The 15,242-nt window shown below is 38.9% G+C and overlaps 1 protein-coding gene across 1 annotated transcript in view; it reads left to right on the top strand.

Moving 5' to 3' along the window:
* LOC109931428 (beta-galactosidase-1-like protein 2) overlaps positions 1-15,242 on the top strand; it is a 68,766-nt gene that overhangs the window by 11,574 nt on the left and 41,950 nt on the right. Inside the window, exons 2-6 of the mRNA XM_020530720.2 lie at positions 2,050-2,247; positions 5,710-5,778; positions 7,028-7,123; positions 12,458-12,566; positions 13,692-13,784. Of these exons, the coding sequence (XP_020386309.2) occupies positions 2,050-2,247; positions 5,710-5,778; positions 7,028-7,123; positions 12,458-12,566; positions 13,692-13,784 (565 nt within the window). The remainder of the gene's footprint in view (positions 1-2,049; positions 2,248-5,709; positions 5,779-7,027; positions 7,124-12,457; positions 12,567-13,691; positions 13,785-15,242) is intronic.

Here is a 15,242-nt window from a genome sequence, read left to right as displayed (position 1 = left end):
ATGTTCTCTTATCAGCAATCTTACCCCTTGTGCCTTGCGTGGAATGTTTTAAGTTTGTTCATGGGATATGGTTCTGGTTAGGCCAGCATTTATTGCCCATCCCTATTTGACCAAAGGGCAGTTAAGATTTAACCACATTGCTGGAGTCATACGTAGCCAGACCTGGTAAGATTGGCAGATTTCCTTTCTGAAAGGGAAGTGAATAAAAAATAAAACAGAACTGTGATGGCTGGAAATGTGATAGAAAAACACAAAGCTTTCTTTCCACAGATGCTGCTGAGCTTCTCCAGCAAGTTCTTCTTTTTGATTGGGTTTTCACAACAGTTGATAATGATTATGTCTCCCTTCAATAGGAAGGATGTTGTGAAACTAGAAAGGGTTCAGAAAAGATTTACATGGATTTTGGCAGAGTTGGACAGTTTGAGCTAAAGTGAGAGGCTGGAAAGGCTGAGACCATTTTCCCTGGAGCATCGGAGGCTGAGGGGTGACTTAAGGTTTATAAAATCATGAGGGGCATGGATAGGGTAAATAGGCAAGGTATTTTCCCTGGGGTGAGGGAGTCTAAAACTAGAGGGCGTACGTTTAAGGTGAGAGGGGAAGGATATAAAAGGGGCCTGAGGGGCAACTTTTTCATGCAGAGGGTGGTGCGTATATGGAATGAGGTACAGCGGAAGTGGTTGAGACTGGTATGATTATAACATTGAAAAGGCAACTGGATGTGTATGTGAATAAGAAGGGTTTAGAAGGATGAAGGCCAAGTGGGACTAGATTTATACAGGATATCTGGTTGGCATGGATGAGTTGGACCGAAGGGTCTGTTTCCATGTTGCATATCTCTATGTAGTCCCCATTAAGAAAGCATAATTTGTAAGTCCAGATCTTTTATTGAATTCAAATTTCACCATCTGCCATGGTGAGATTTGAACCCATTGCCCCAGAACAGCAGCCTGGGTTCTGGATTCCTAATTCAACATCATTACCACAATGCTGTCACCTCCCATATATTACAGATTTCTTTAATTACATCTGTTACAGGTTTCATGTTGGCTCCTGAGTGTCACCACGTTTCTTGATGAAAAGAGAGTTCTCACTTGTGTCTTTTTTTTCCAAAATCAAGCAATCAATAATACTTGAGAGCTAAGACTGAGGATGACCAACCAAATGTCAGACTTTCTCTGAGGAGGAAGAATTTTTGTCTTGGGTGTAGGAATCAGGGGTGGGGGTGTACAGGATGCAGCATGTGCCTGATGATGCTTCATAATTGTTTTCTGCTTTTTCCTTCTCATTAATGCCCAGTAAATTCACACAGGTTATGATAGATTGTAAAAATTGCAGGATCGGGACAGATCTCAAGCTCTATTCACGTGAAGTTAAATGATGAAGCAAGAATGTTAGACAAATAAAATAAAGATTTGCCATTCCTAATATAGCAGCTTTGACTAAAGCCTGTGACCAGTTGTTGAGAGAATGAAATTCTAAAGTAAATAGAATATAATAAAATTCTTATTTTCACAAAAGTCATGGTGGCAATTGGGAACAGCTTTCAGATTGGTAGAGTATGTTGTAATGGAAAATCTTCTGCCTATAGAAAAACCAAGTATTGTGGAGATCATAAAATGTGTAGGTACGTGTTTTTGAGTACAGTATGGTGTAGTCTTTTTGTTTATACTTGTGTTTAGCTCAGCGAACATTTACATTGAACTATTTTTGCTGAGCTATGCACAAATTACAGGGTTTCTGCAATAGTTTTTAACAATCACCTTTGGAAACATCATTGTGTGGGTGAAAAATGGATAAATGTCTTTTGTTGTTTTTTAACCTGTTGACACCCACTCCCTTCAGTCATTTTGACATTTGTCTGCTAAATACCAGTAAATCTCAGGAGAGATATAGAAGAAGAAAGCATTTTGACCTATCTTAACTTGTCTGTACAATTTGTGGTTTTCTGGTGCTTGGGATAGTATTGGAGTTCACCATGTGTTTACTCCATAAATTGATGGCTGAGCTACAATTATACTTTGAAATAAGACGGTTCTCATCTACTTCTAGGTTCCGTTGGATATCACTCACTCCAACAAGAATGTACAGCCGAAAAATAGGCTTGCAGGCTGACAGAGAATACTTTCAATTGGAGGGAAATAAGTTTCTCATCCTGGGTGGATCAATGCACTACTTTCGTATTCCACGGGCGTACTGGGCAGACCGTATGATGAAGATGAAAGCTTTAGGTTTGAACACTTTAGTAACGTAAGTAAAGATCATGGTGTGCAGATTTTTTGCCTTGTCTCTGAATTTCTTCTTTCTCTTTCATTTCCCTGAACCCTACTGAAATTGTCAGTTTGAAACATCTAAAAACCAAGTAAAGTCAATAAGTTAACTTGTTTGTTGTGATGGAGACTTCTTCTGAGAGAGACAGAAGTCAAGTAAGTATACCTGGGAATTTGGTACAGAGTGGGGAAAGAGGTACTTTAAGAACAATTTACTGCAAGAAGTAAAATTTGCTGAGTGAGAATTTTTGTTTAACAGAGTGTGAGTTGTATCAATTATAAATGAATTAGCAATTACTCTTTAATTAGCACATTAGAGAGCAAGGCAGTTAATGTGCTGCGGCTGGAAAGTGCTGGAGTTTCTGGATTCCTGTGTGATCCGGAGCAAACACTTGTTTGCTAGATCTTCAGCTCAGAGTTATTGAGCTGGAGGCTGAGCTGGAATATCAGGGAGTGGTAAAGTTATCTCTGCATCTTATTTCAGGAGGTTGCCAAACTCTCTAGGATTGGGTTTTTGGATTTGATCAGTGACAAAAGGTTGTGACTGCACATGAGGCAGTTAAGGGGGCCCAGAGTGCAGGAGCCTCAGCCTTTGCAATTGCCCAACAGGTTTGAGGTTTTCACAGCTTGCTTGGATGAGAGTGGTGGCTGAAGGGCAGTTGAGCTAACTGGCCATGGCACTGTGGCACAAGAAACCATTCAAGAGAGCTAAGTAGAAAAAAAAGAATGTAATGATAGTGAGGGGTATGGGCACTGTTCTCTGCAGAAAAGAACAGTCCAGTTGGCATAGTTGTATGGTCTGTCTGACGTCAGGGTCCTGGATATCTGTTCGGGGCTGGAGAAGAACTAGCCATGGGAAGGGGAGAATCTGGGATTGTGGTCCATGTTTGTTCTAGACAGTAGTAGAACTAGGAAAAAGGTTCTGTTGAGGGAATAAGAGAAGTTAGATGCTAAATTTAAAATGCAGAATTTTTGAGGTAATAATTACCTGATCTGCATTCAAATTGGCTTAGGATCAATAAGAATAGAGATGTGATTCTGTGGTTCAAAGTGAAAGAAGTGGATTCCTGTTCTTGGGATGCTGGCACCAATAATGGGGTAAGTTGGATCTATACCATTAGGGCGATCTATATCTGAACCATGTCACAGGTGGAATTCTCAGGAGCCACACCATTAGGAAAGTAGAGATGGCTTTAAGCTAAACAAGGCAGATAAGGGATCAAACTTGGATAACTGTATCAAATCCAGGCATGGAGTTGAGGCAGAAGAGCAGAATACTAATGTGGAAGAAGAAGGATAGAGAATGACAGGAAGGGATAGAGAGAAAAAAAAAATTCAAGATTATACAAGTAGCCAAAATGGGATATAACCATTTTTTTTATTGTTTTAAGAGACTTTCAGTTTCTGAATGTGCATGGCATTCATAACAAAGTAAATCTGCTTTTAGTGAAAATTGAGGTAAATAAATATGATCTGATAGCTGTTATGGAGATGTAGCTGCAAGATGATGAGGTTTCAGTTCTGAATGATAAGAGTATATAATGCTCAAGAAGTACAGTGGAGAGGTTGGACTCTAAATCAAAAGTGGCTATTAGTGTGATAGGATGAAATAACCTTGTTTCAAGAAGTCAGGACATAGAATCTGTTTGGGTGGAGATGTGGAATGGTAATGGGAGAAAGTAACTTGTGGGAGTGATCTGCAACCTGTCAAACAGTAATCACCATGTAGGAAGAATCATATGCAGGGAGTCCCTGTTTATGAATGTCTGGCTTATGAACGCTCATACATACAAATGTGATCTCATGCAGGGCTGTAATTTTAAAGACCTGACATACGAACATTTCCTGTGCTTATGAACAGCTCCTTTATATTATCCTGCACTGCATTCTGACTTGCATACAAGTCGATTTGCGAACGGAGTCCAGAATGGAACCTGTTTGCAACACACAGACAGCCTGTGAGAAGAAATGTTGGGCGCTACAGATAAAGAGATGCGTGATTATAAACTGGGAAAATCAAAGTTTTGGAGAGCAGACATTCTGGAACTGACCAGAGAGCAGCTATTGTGTAATGTGATAGGATTAATTAATGAACTCACAGGAAAGGCATCTCTGGCAGCGATTGAATATTACATCCAGTTTGAAAGGGAGAAGAGCAGATCTATCTATATCCACCTGCAACTTAAAATAGGACAGCTATGTGGATGTGAAAGCTGAGCTAAATAAAATGAATTGGAATGTTAGAGCTAGGAGTTGCAGACATTTAAAGGAATATTTCAGAACAAGTATATTTCCTATTATAAAGAAAATTTCCAAGGGGTGGATCCAGCAAATATGATTAACTGAAGACTTTAAAGAGAATATCAAATTTAAGAAAAAAAGCATATCATTGTGTATTGGTTAATAGTAGTTTATATGACTGATCAGAATACGAATAATGGCAGAGAACTGCTGAAAGATTAATGTAGACAAATAACTTAAAGCATATAAGGAAGCTAAAAAGAAATGACAAAACAGGCAATAAGAGTTTCTATGGGCATCTGAAAAAGGAATAGGAAAAATGAATGTTGATCCTCTAGAGGGCAAGAATGAGATGTTATTTGTCAATAGTAAAGAAATGGCAGCTGTAATAATAAATATTTTTCCTTCTGTTTTCACAACAGAAGATACACAAAAATCACTAATATCTGTAAATCTGGAAGTTGAAGGAAGAGTGAAACTTGGTGAAATTATAATCACTATAATCCCTGAATGTTGTGAAGATAATATAGGAAGTTGCAAGTAGATGTAGCTAGGTTGAGTGAGTGAGCAAAAATCTGACAGATGAAGAATAATGTGGGGAAGATGCAATGGTATTCACTTTGTCAAGAAAAATTAAAGGGTGGAGTATTATTTAAACCAAGAACAATGGAAGAATGCAGAGGTGCAGAGGGATTTAGGTATTCCAAAGAGTCATAAAAAGTTAGTGTGCGATTTAAGAAGATTAACAGAATGCCATCCTTTATTACAAGAGGCATCAGTGTAAGAATTTGTTTTGTTTCAGTTAAACAGGACATCGGTGAACAGGGGCCATTGATTATTTTTGAGGTTCCCTTACCTAATGAGAATCTAAAGTCATCAGAGATTTACAAAAATGTAGAATTCAGAACACAGCCATGATATTATTGAATGGTGGAGCAAACTTAAAGGGCCAAAAAGTCTACTTCTGCTTCTAATTTACATGCTTGTACATAAAATCAGCCACAAAAAAATTTCTACAGACAAGTTAAGATTGACAGATTATGAAACAGAACCATGTGCCCACGTACACTGGTGGGAATAGGTTGGAATATTTTGAACTGGAGTATGGGAGCATCAAATGTGCAGTTTGTTCATATGGACATTGTAGTCTGTGCTTCGTGCTGCTTTAAGTATGATATCAGTATCTGTGACCTTATTACAGGTACATACCTTGGAATCTCCATGAACCACAGAGAGGAATGTTTAATTTCAAGGACAATCTTGATTTTGAGTAAGTAGTTGTCCTTTTTTTTTTTGTTGCCTTTATTTCCCTTCATTTCCTTAAAAACAGTCTTTTTTTTTGAGGGATGGGGTTAGTCAGATCATCTTCACATGCAAGTATTGGTAATGAGTTGATTTCAACTAATTCTGAACCTTATCCAACCTCCACACATATTCCCAGCAAGAGTTTCTGTACTCTTGGGGACTGAACGTTTGATTTGGGTATGGCGGTGCGTGAATGGCCATTCCGAAGTTTTTATTTTGCTGGAACTTAGATTTTTCTTCACATTTCCAAGCCCCCACCATTTCTTCTGGTCATGTGGCAGGTTGGGAATGCTGAGAATAGAATATCCTTTATTGTCATGTGTACTCAAAATACAGAAGTACAGGAGTATAGTGAAAAGTTTACAATGTTGCCTCTCATAGCACCATCTTAGGTACAAAGTATGAAGGTACAAATCTTAGATGCAAAAAGAGGAATAAAGAAGAAAAGAAGTTGAATTACCTTAGTGATTCATAGCATAAGTTAGAAATGAGACTGTAGTTAAAAAGATGAACATTTCAGTCAGAGAAACAAATTACACATAAACATTATATTGCAGTAGATCAGTGCAAGTGCTCCCACATGTGGTCTGACCAGCCTCGCAAGTCACTGACTACCTGCGCCAGACCCCAGTCCCAATCTGTCTCCAGCCCACTCCACTCTGCTCTGGCTCTCAGTCACTCCATACCGCTCAAGTGCACAATCTAGCCCTGCTGTGGTTGGATTCATCGTTTTTAAAAGGGCTTGAAAATTGGATTTCCACAATTGTACCAGTTTTGGATGTGCGAGGTTTTGAAGGTCCAATAAAAGCAGTGTTAAAGTTTTGAGTGTCTGTGAAGAAAATGGAAAGCCTGCTGATGAATCTGGAACATTTAGAAAGATGAGGATAGGGTTTTCAAAACTTCACATGTATCTGAAAACAGGCAAGATCTGAAATCTGTCATGGGCTTAGTCCTGAAGTTGCTGGCTTTGAGATACTGTATCTGTACCTGTGAAATATATTTGGTGTTTAATATAGAAAAACACAAGTTGTTTGAATTTGTCCATTATAATGTTTCTACTCTTTCCCCAAATGGACATATCCCACTTCACTGAGGTAGAGAATTCGATATGGAGCAGACAGCGAATGCAAGTGTAAAGTTCATTCATCTCTAAACATACAACATTTAGTCACTGCTTTGTTCAAAAGGATCAACATAATTATTTTGTCTCTTAGGGCATATCTCAGATTGGCCAATGATTTGGATTTGTGGGTCATTTTGCGTCCAGGACCATACATTTGTTCAGAGTGGGACCTTGGTGGTTTGCCCAGGTAAGTACAACAAGAATCAGAGGAAACTTTAATGCTATCTGTCGACCCTTTATTCTCCTTGCTGAAAATAAATGTATGTTCCTAGTCATCAAAGCAGATGTCATCTTTTCTTAAATTTAGATGTTAAAAGTAGACTAGCACGTCTCAGGATAAGAACATATTGATGAATTCAAACCACTTTGTAAGCTGAAAGAGCAAAACTTGGCTTGCTATAATTTAAATTATTTTTAATCAGCCAACTCTAGGGCATGTGGGACATGAAGCTGGGCCTTTTGGACCAGAGATGGGGGAACTGCCACTGCTCCACAAGAGCCCTCTGCTGGTTTTTAAATATTCATTCACAAGATGCTGGATCAACATTTATTGTCTATCCCTAATTACCCTTGAGAATATGGTGACGAGTTGCCTTCTTGCGCTGCCGTAGTCCATGAGGTGTAGGTATGTGCAAAATGGTGTTTGGAATGGACTTCCAGTAACCGTGAAGGAACAGGGATATAGTTCCAAGTCAAAAGCCATGGTAAAGAACATTGCAGAGAAATGTGTGTGCATCATTGTGTGGACAGGGATAAGAACAAAAGGTGAGTTGTAACTACTGCACTCCAAAGTGGAGTTAGTTGTCTTTGAGCAGACAAATTCTGGCTTTGCTGGCATCAGATGAAATTCTCTCTTTCTGTCGTTGCTTTGCAAAAAATACGTTGTGCACTTTTTGTTATGCATGGAGCCTCCTTTTAAAGAAAAGTCGAAAACTGTCCAGTACTATTGCGGAAGTTAAGTCCTTGTGTATATGTGATTTTTGTGACAGATTGCAAGTCATTAAATGGCAGTTGGAACTATTAAATGGTTGAAGTTGGGGTTGTGGCTTTAACCAGATTTCCTTACTCAAAAGCTCCACTTGTTGGCTGAATTTAAAAACTGCTTTTTTTTCTTTCAGACAAACAATTCAACTTTTTGTTAATTTTTATCAGTTTTTTTACAGCTCAGCAGTGCCTTCACTGGAAGCAGGGAGTGCTTAAATCATGTGCAGTAGTTTACAAAGATATTTTCATTATAAATATGGACATGATTTATCATGGAAAAAGTTCAAAGTATACAAAAGCCTATGCTTAATTATATATGGATATATTTGACCAGTAAACTTATCCAGTAATATACAATTCTGGTGCTTTATATTGACTTGCTTTCAAAGCTAAGTAACATCGTCAAAAGTTTATCATCTATTGAGGTTTCACAGGTGGCTTGTGTCTTAAACAATTCTAATCCAAACAGCATAGTTAATATTTCCAAGTTAAATTTTTGCCTGTTTGAACTTAGTCATTGCTTTTTTTTTTAGTACACAATAAAATCTTGCAAAAACATGTTTACCAGTGTAAATGAAGCACTTATAATTGAATTCCCGCACTGGCTGCGGTTACCATGAAAGTCCCATCTTCTCTACCTTATCCTTTTCCTGTGATGTGGTGACCCTTAAAGAGACCAGTGCAGCCGTATAGTCTGCTAGGATTATGGCAACTACTTTCAATTTAGTTCCATGTTTGGTATGCCCAAATAAATCCCTTCAATTTCCAAATATAATCTCCTGGTCTGGTAGTGTCACGATATGTTGACAGGATTTGTCCATATGTAGAGAGCCCACAAAGTGTTTTTAGGTACTGGTATAGAGGAAGATTGTGGCATAGCAGTATACTGTCACTGGACTAGAGGCCCAGGCCCATGCTGTAGGGATATGACTTCAAATCCCACTATGACCGCTGGTGATATCTAAATTAAGTTAATAAATCTGGAATAGTCTCAGTTGTGGTGAACATGACAAATATCACTGACATGCCCTACATGTCCTTTCGGAAAGGAAATCTGGGTATCTTTTCCCAGTCTGACTCCTCTAACTCTGGACCTACAGTAAGGCAGTTGGCTCTTAGATATCCTCTGAAATGGCCACTATGTTCAAGGGCATTTAGGGTCAGAAACAAATGTTGGCCTAGCCAGTGACTTCCATATCCAGCGAAGAAGAAAATCAAGATATCTCGGTTTATTGCAGAGCATTGCCTCTTAAAATTATTATTTTGTGCTTTACCCATCTTTTTCAATGTACAATCTCTTTTATTTTCCCAAGATTCTTTGTCAATGCAGTATTTATCATAAACTAAGGCAGGTATGGTATCTTGCAGGTTGCATGTCTGTTCAGTTTAGTGGCAGCATTGCCTGTGATCAACCATGATCACATATTTGCCCACGTTTTACACCACCTATACCATGCACATTCTAAATTAATTCAGTGTTGGGTAAGGGAATTGCACTGGAGTTCTGTAAATGGGAATAAATAGGCATTTTCTTAATTTAGCTGCAGTTAAAGTTAACCATTAATGTTTTCCCCACTATTGGTATACTGTGCAGGACAGTGACAGGTAGCTCCTCGTGTTTTTATCATGTTATGACAACAATATCAAGTCTCTTCCAGTCTGTTGATACAGGGGAAAATAGAATCATAAAATTTTGCAGCAGAGAAGGAGGCCATTCAACCCATCGTGCCTATATTGGCTCCCGAAAGAGCCGTCCAGCTAATTCCATTTTTCAGCCCTATCTCTGTAACCCTCCAAATTTAATTATTTGCAAGTGTATGTCTAACTGTCTTTTGAAACCACCGATGGAATCTGCCTTCAACATTCTCCCAGGCAGTGTATTCCAAATCCTAACAACCCTCTGAGAAAAGAAGCTTCTCCTCCTCTCATTTATAGGTCTCTTGCTGACAATCTTGAAATTGATATCGAGTTACTGACATACTAACTAGTGGAAACAGAACATCCTTCTTTACCCTGTCAGAATAGTTCATAGTTATGAGCATCTCAATAAGGTTGCCTCTTAATCTTTTCTGTTCCAAGGAGAATAATCCCAATTACTCCCATTTTTCCTTGTGTCTAAAATCTCACATGCTTGGTATCTTTCTGGCAAATCTCCTTTGCACACTCCCCAAGGCTTTAACATACTTCCTTTAAATAAAGTGCCTAGAACTGAACACAATACTCTAAATGTGGTCTGACCAATAATTTGTAGCATCGCTTCCTTGCTTTTATACTCTGTCTCCAGTTACAAACCCAAGGATCCTATAAGCTTTCTTAACAACTGTTTCAACTTGCATAGCTGCCTTCAAAGAATTAGGCACATGTGCCCCAAGGTCCCTTTGCTTCTGTACTCTCCTCAACGTTGTACCATTGAACCTGCATTGTTCCTCTGTGTTCCTTCTACCAAAATGCATGACCTCACATTTCTCAGCATTGAAATTCATTTGTCAGGTGTCTGCCCATTTGGCTAACTTGTCAATGTCCCTCTGAAGTCCCTTGGTGTCCTCCTCATAATTCACTATTCTCCTTAGCTTAGTATCATCTGCAAACTTAGAAATTTTGCCCTCAACAGCCAGGTCCAAATCATTTATATAAATCAGAAAAAGCAATGATCCCCAATATTGATCCTTGGGGAGCACCACTTTGAATTTGTCTCCAATCTGAGAAATGCCCGTATGCTTACCCTCTGTTTCTTATCTTTTAGCCAACTTCTAATCCATGCTGCCAAGGATCCATCAGTCCCAAATGGAGTAAATTTGTTAACCAGCCTGCCATGTGGCATCTTATGAAATGCTTTCTGAAATATATAACATCCATAGCAGTACCCTCATCCACTACCTGTGTCACCTAAAAGAGCTCAATCAGATTTGTCAGACGTGACTTGCCATTGACAAAGCCACGTTGACTGTCTAGTATAATTTATTTTCCTCTAAATGTATATTTATCTTATCCCATATTATAGCCTCCATTGGTTTTCCCACTATTGACATCAGACTGACAAGTCCGTAGTTTCCTGGGATATCCTTTGTCCTTTTCTTAAACAACAGTGCCACATTTCCAAACCTCCAGGCCCCTGTTCAGAGAAGTTTGGAAAATTTGAAGAACATTTTACTATTTGTTTTAGTGCAGCCTGCTATCCTTTCCTCATGCTTTCTCTTGGCTTTTCTTACCCCAGCCTCAACCTCTGTACTGCATTTGAGATACTCTTCCCGATTTCTATGGCTGGTATTATTCTGGTATGCATCATATACCCCCTTTTCATTCTTTATTTTCTAATCAATGTCCTTAGTCATCCGGGATACTCTAGCTTTTCATACACTATTTATTTCTTACGTGTCTGTAATTAGCCAGCACCTTATTCGTCATTCTTTTGAAATCCTCCCATTTTTCATCCACTGTTTTATCCAGCAAAATGTGTTTCCAATCAACCACCTCCAATTCAGCTTTTAAAGCCCTAGAGTCAGCCTTTTTTTTTTCCAGTGTGGAATCTTAATCAGTGACTGATTTTTACCCTTTTCCAACTTAAAATTGAACCTTATTACAGGTAGTTCCGCTATAATGCGTGTTTCGTTAATGCAAATTGGCAGACACGTGATTGATGAATAGTGGACGCTGTTTGGATAAGCAAACTTTCTGCTGTACAGGTATAGCAACTTTTTGTAGCGATTTCCCCATAATGCGATTTTCTATAGTGCGAGGCCACACAAGAACACCACTATCGCGTTATAGGAGAACTTCCTGTATATCATGATCATTATTTCCCAAATGCTCCCTCACTCTGACATTCTCCACTTGGCTGCCTCATTTTCTAGGACCAGATCCAGTAAAGCTCCCTCCCTGGTGGTACAGAAATGTACTATTCCAGAAAGTTCTCCCGCACATATTACAGGAATTTCTCCCCTTCATTGCCCTATGCTGTATCTTTTTCCCAGTTTACTCTGGAATAATTGAAATCACCATCCATCACAGCCCTATTTGACCTGCAGATTCCATAATCTGCCTCTTTTTTAATTCCTCCCCACTATTTGGAGGTCTATATTTAATACCCACAAAATCACCACACCCTTCCTATTTCTCCCCTCCAACCATATCTACTCTAATTCCATAACTGCATTTTGTTCAAGGACAATGATACTATCTTTGACCAAGACTGCTACACCTTGCTTTTTATCTAACCATTTCTACTAAAAGCCTTATTTTCAGGGATGTTAAGTATCCAGTCCTGTTTTGACTTGAGCCATGTTTCTGCCAATGCTACTTTATCATAACACTCAGGTTCTGCTGTTTCTAAGCCACAAACAAAATTTTCTAACAACTCTTTTATTTTTGGTTTGAGGAGGGAAGGAGGGAAACACTACAATAATGTAATGTTTAGAGCTTGTTTCTTCATTACTGTAAGTACTAATTCTACAGAGTAATGAACATTTTCTGAAGGAAACTGATCATCATTAGGCGTTTAATCGATTTAATTAAAATTGTGGGTTGTTTTTCCTTGTAGTTGGTTGCTGAGAGACAAGAACATGAAACTGCGCACAACTTATGTTGGATTTACTGATGCGGTTGATGACTTTTTTGATGAACTAATCCCAAAAGTTATTCCCTTTCAGGTGAGTCTGAAAAGTTCATTTGGTTTTGGAATCTTGCGACTGCATGGCCATGACTCTTGAGAAATGCTGTTTATGTTGTAGACTTTATTCAGGTTCCAACTATAATTTGGACTTGGAAAGCTGACATTCTAGCAACCAGCGTTTTGGTCTTGTGATTCGCAATCTGTTATACGTCATCATTAAACATTGTTTTATGCAGATGATGTACTTTATTGACCTGATTGTATTCTCTCCTCTTCCCCATTCTGCCCTCAAACATTGGTTTTCTTAAAGGTAATAGTACTAAGCAAAAAGCTTTGTGAAAATATTACTAATTTCTTTGTGATCTTTAAAGCTTTTCTGCAGTAACCATTACTGGTCCACGTCCAGCAATTTCAACTGCAGGTGTATATTTTCTTCTTAAATTCATCATTCTCTCCATGGCTGCTAGCAAGAACTGCAGGTGCTGGAGTCAGAGACAACACAGTGTGGAGCTGAAGGAACACAGCAAGTCAGGCAGCATCAGAGGAGCAGGAAAGTGGATGTTTTGGGCTAGGACTGTTTTTCAGTTCTGAAGCATCGACTTTCCTACTCCTCTGACGCTGTCTGACCTGTTGTGTTCCTCCAGCTTCAGATTGTTGTCTCATCCTGTCCACGGTTGTCTCCTCTAAGATCCTCCATAAAACTCCACTCTGGCTGGCTTTTGGTCACTTCTCCTCATGTCTCCTCCTTTTGCTTGGTAGTAATTTATTTGATTGTGAAATGTTGATCTTCATCACGGGAATCCAGTTCATTTCTTAGGAAAGGAAACCTATCATCCTCCCCTTGTTCAGCTTACATATAACTCTGGTCCCACATCTATAAGGCGGTCTATCCAGCCATCCAGTTGTGTGCAACCCACTATTAGTGGTTCAAGAAAAAGGTTGTAAATTTATAGATTTCTGATATTCCTAATCCAGGCTCATAGCTGACTTGGGTGAAATATTAGAAGGTGCCTGATATGGTATGACACTGTACCCTTGCAAAATATCACCATTTTCATTGAATGGAAAAAAAAAGGATGGAAGTGGAAAGGAGAAATAGTGGTGATGCAAAACACGTGTTAATCATTAAAGTAGCTTCCCATTTTGTTCTCTTGTTCTACAGTACAAAAAAGGAGGCCCAATCATTGCTGTACAAGTAGAAAATGAATACGGTGGCTATGACAAAGATCCGAAGTATATGAAATTTGTATATGAGGTAATTTTATTTGTTATTTTGCTATGTGAATGAAAATAATGTACCTTGATGTCATTTTAAGTCTTGTTTTCCAGATCTGTCCATCCAGGACCTGAACAATTGGGCGAGGTTGAGTTGGGGAAGGGTGGACTGGTGGTAGTGGTAAGGAGGGAGAGAGAAAGAAAGATAGGTGGGAGAATGATTTGCGTCACAGGCCAATGTGAACTCTACTCTGGTAAAAGTTTCAAAGAAGAATACAAGGTGTCTGAACAGTGACTTGCTTTTTGAACTCTTATTGCCTCTTGCGGGAGAAATCTAGGCTCAGGGCTTTTTCATACATTTTCTTTTCTTCGGATTTAATGCTTCAATATTAACCGTTAGAGACAGTCTTCAGGACTGAGCTGGAAGTACTTCAGGTGAAGAGTGAACAACACCAGACGATAATCTACTGAGTTGGACAATGGAGGCAAAAGCTTTTGATACTTAGAAGAGATTGTTGACTCTCTGAAGAGCATATCATATGTTTCTGTAGAAAGATAGAAGGATGAGCTGCATGAGCCAGGTGACATTTCTTCACTCTATTTGTGTGTCATTCCAGGTTGTCAGAGTGGTGAGCACGAGAGGGAGGTGATTTGACAAACTGAGTTTATTTTTTTTCTTGTCTCTTGTGCTATTATGGATCCAACCTTCTACTTGACATCCTGAATTTTGCTCTATAAAAAGCAGTTACATGCTGCAGGATGATCAACACTTGTGATTTTCATACCAGGAACTCAGAACAAGTTTTGAACAAATAGTGAAGGCTACTTCTGTTAGCTTGAACTTGCTGTGCATATCAGATAGATCAATCCTGCTGTTGTACTGTTGTAAAAGCTAATGTTTTGAAGGTGTGATTAGCATATATTCTCTACTGTTACATACCGTTATATCTGTTTAGCATGTTTATGGTTAAAATTAGTGGATTCGTAAGTTGTCCAGTAGAACCACGCTCGTACAGTCTCTCCTCACTGGAGGACAGCTGAAGCACTCTGGTGCTTATTCTCCAAACTTTTTGGGTGGGTGAATTTTTCCCATTGCTGCTAACTAAATATAGCTTCCTGACAAAGGTTATAACTATGTGCCTGGACTTCACTCAGCTTATTCCAAAGGCCAATGAACTGTTAATGCTACCAATGATGTGAAGTCACTTCCCTACTTCCATTAAATGTTTGAACATGTCACTTTAAGCATTCTTGTGCCAGTCATACAGAAGAAATCTGTGAAGTGGTCCCTGCAACCTGCCTAAATTTGCTTTAGATGACTTCATTCACAAGTTGTACACCCATTTCACATTGTTGCAAATTATAAGAATAACTCAACATTAAACGTGCTGATAAAAAGATAACAAGGTGTAGAGCTGGATGAACACAGCAGGCCGAGCAGGAAGGCTGACGTTTCGGGCCTAGACCTTTCTGAAGAAGGATCTAGGCCTGAAACGTC

Source organism: Rhincodon typus, chromosome 32 (genome assembly GCF_021869965.1).
Source record: "Rhincodon typus isolate 14 chromosome 32, sRhiTyp1.1, whole genome shotgun sequence".
Lineage (NCBI taxonomy): Eukaryota > Metazoa > Chordata > Chondrichthyes > Orectolobiformes > Rhincodontidae > Rhincodon > Rhincodon typus.
Note: the sequence above shows the minus strand (reverse complement) of the source record. Positions and strands in the feature narration are given on the sequence as shown.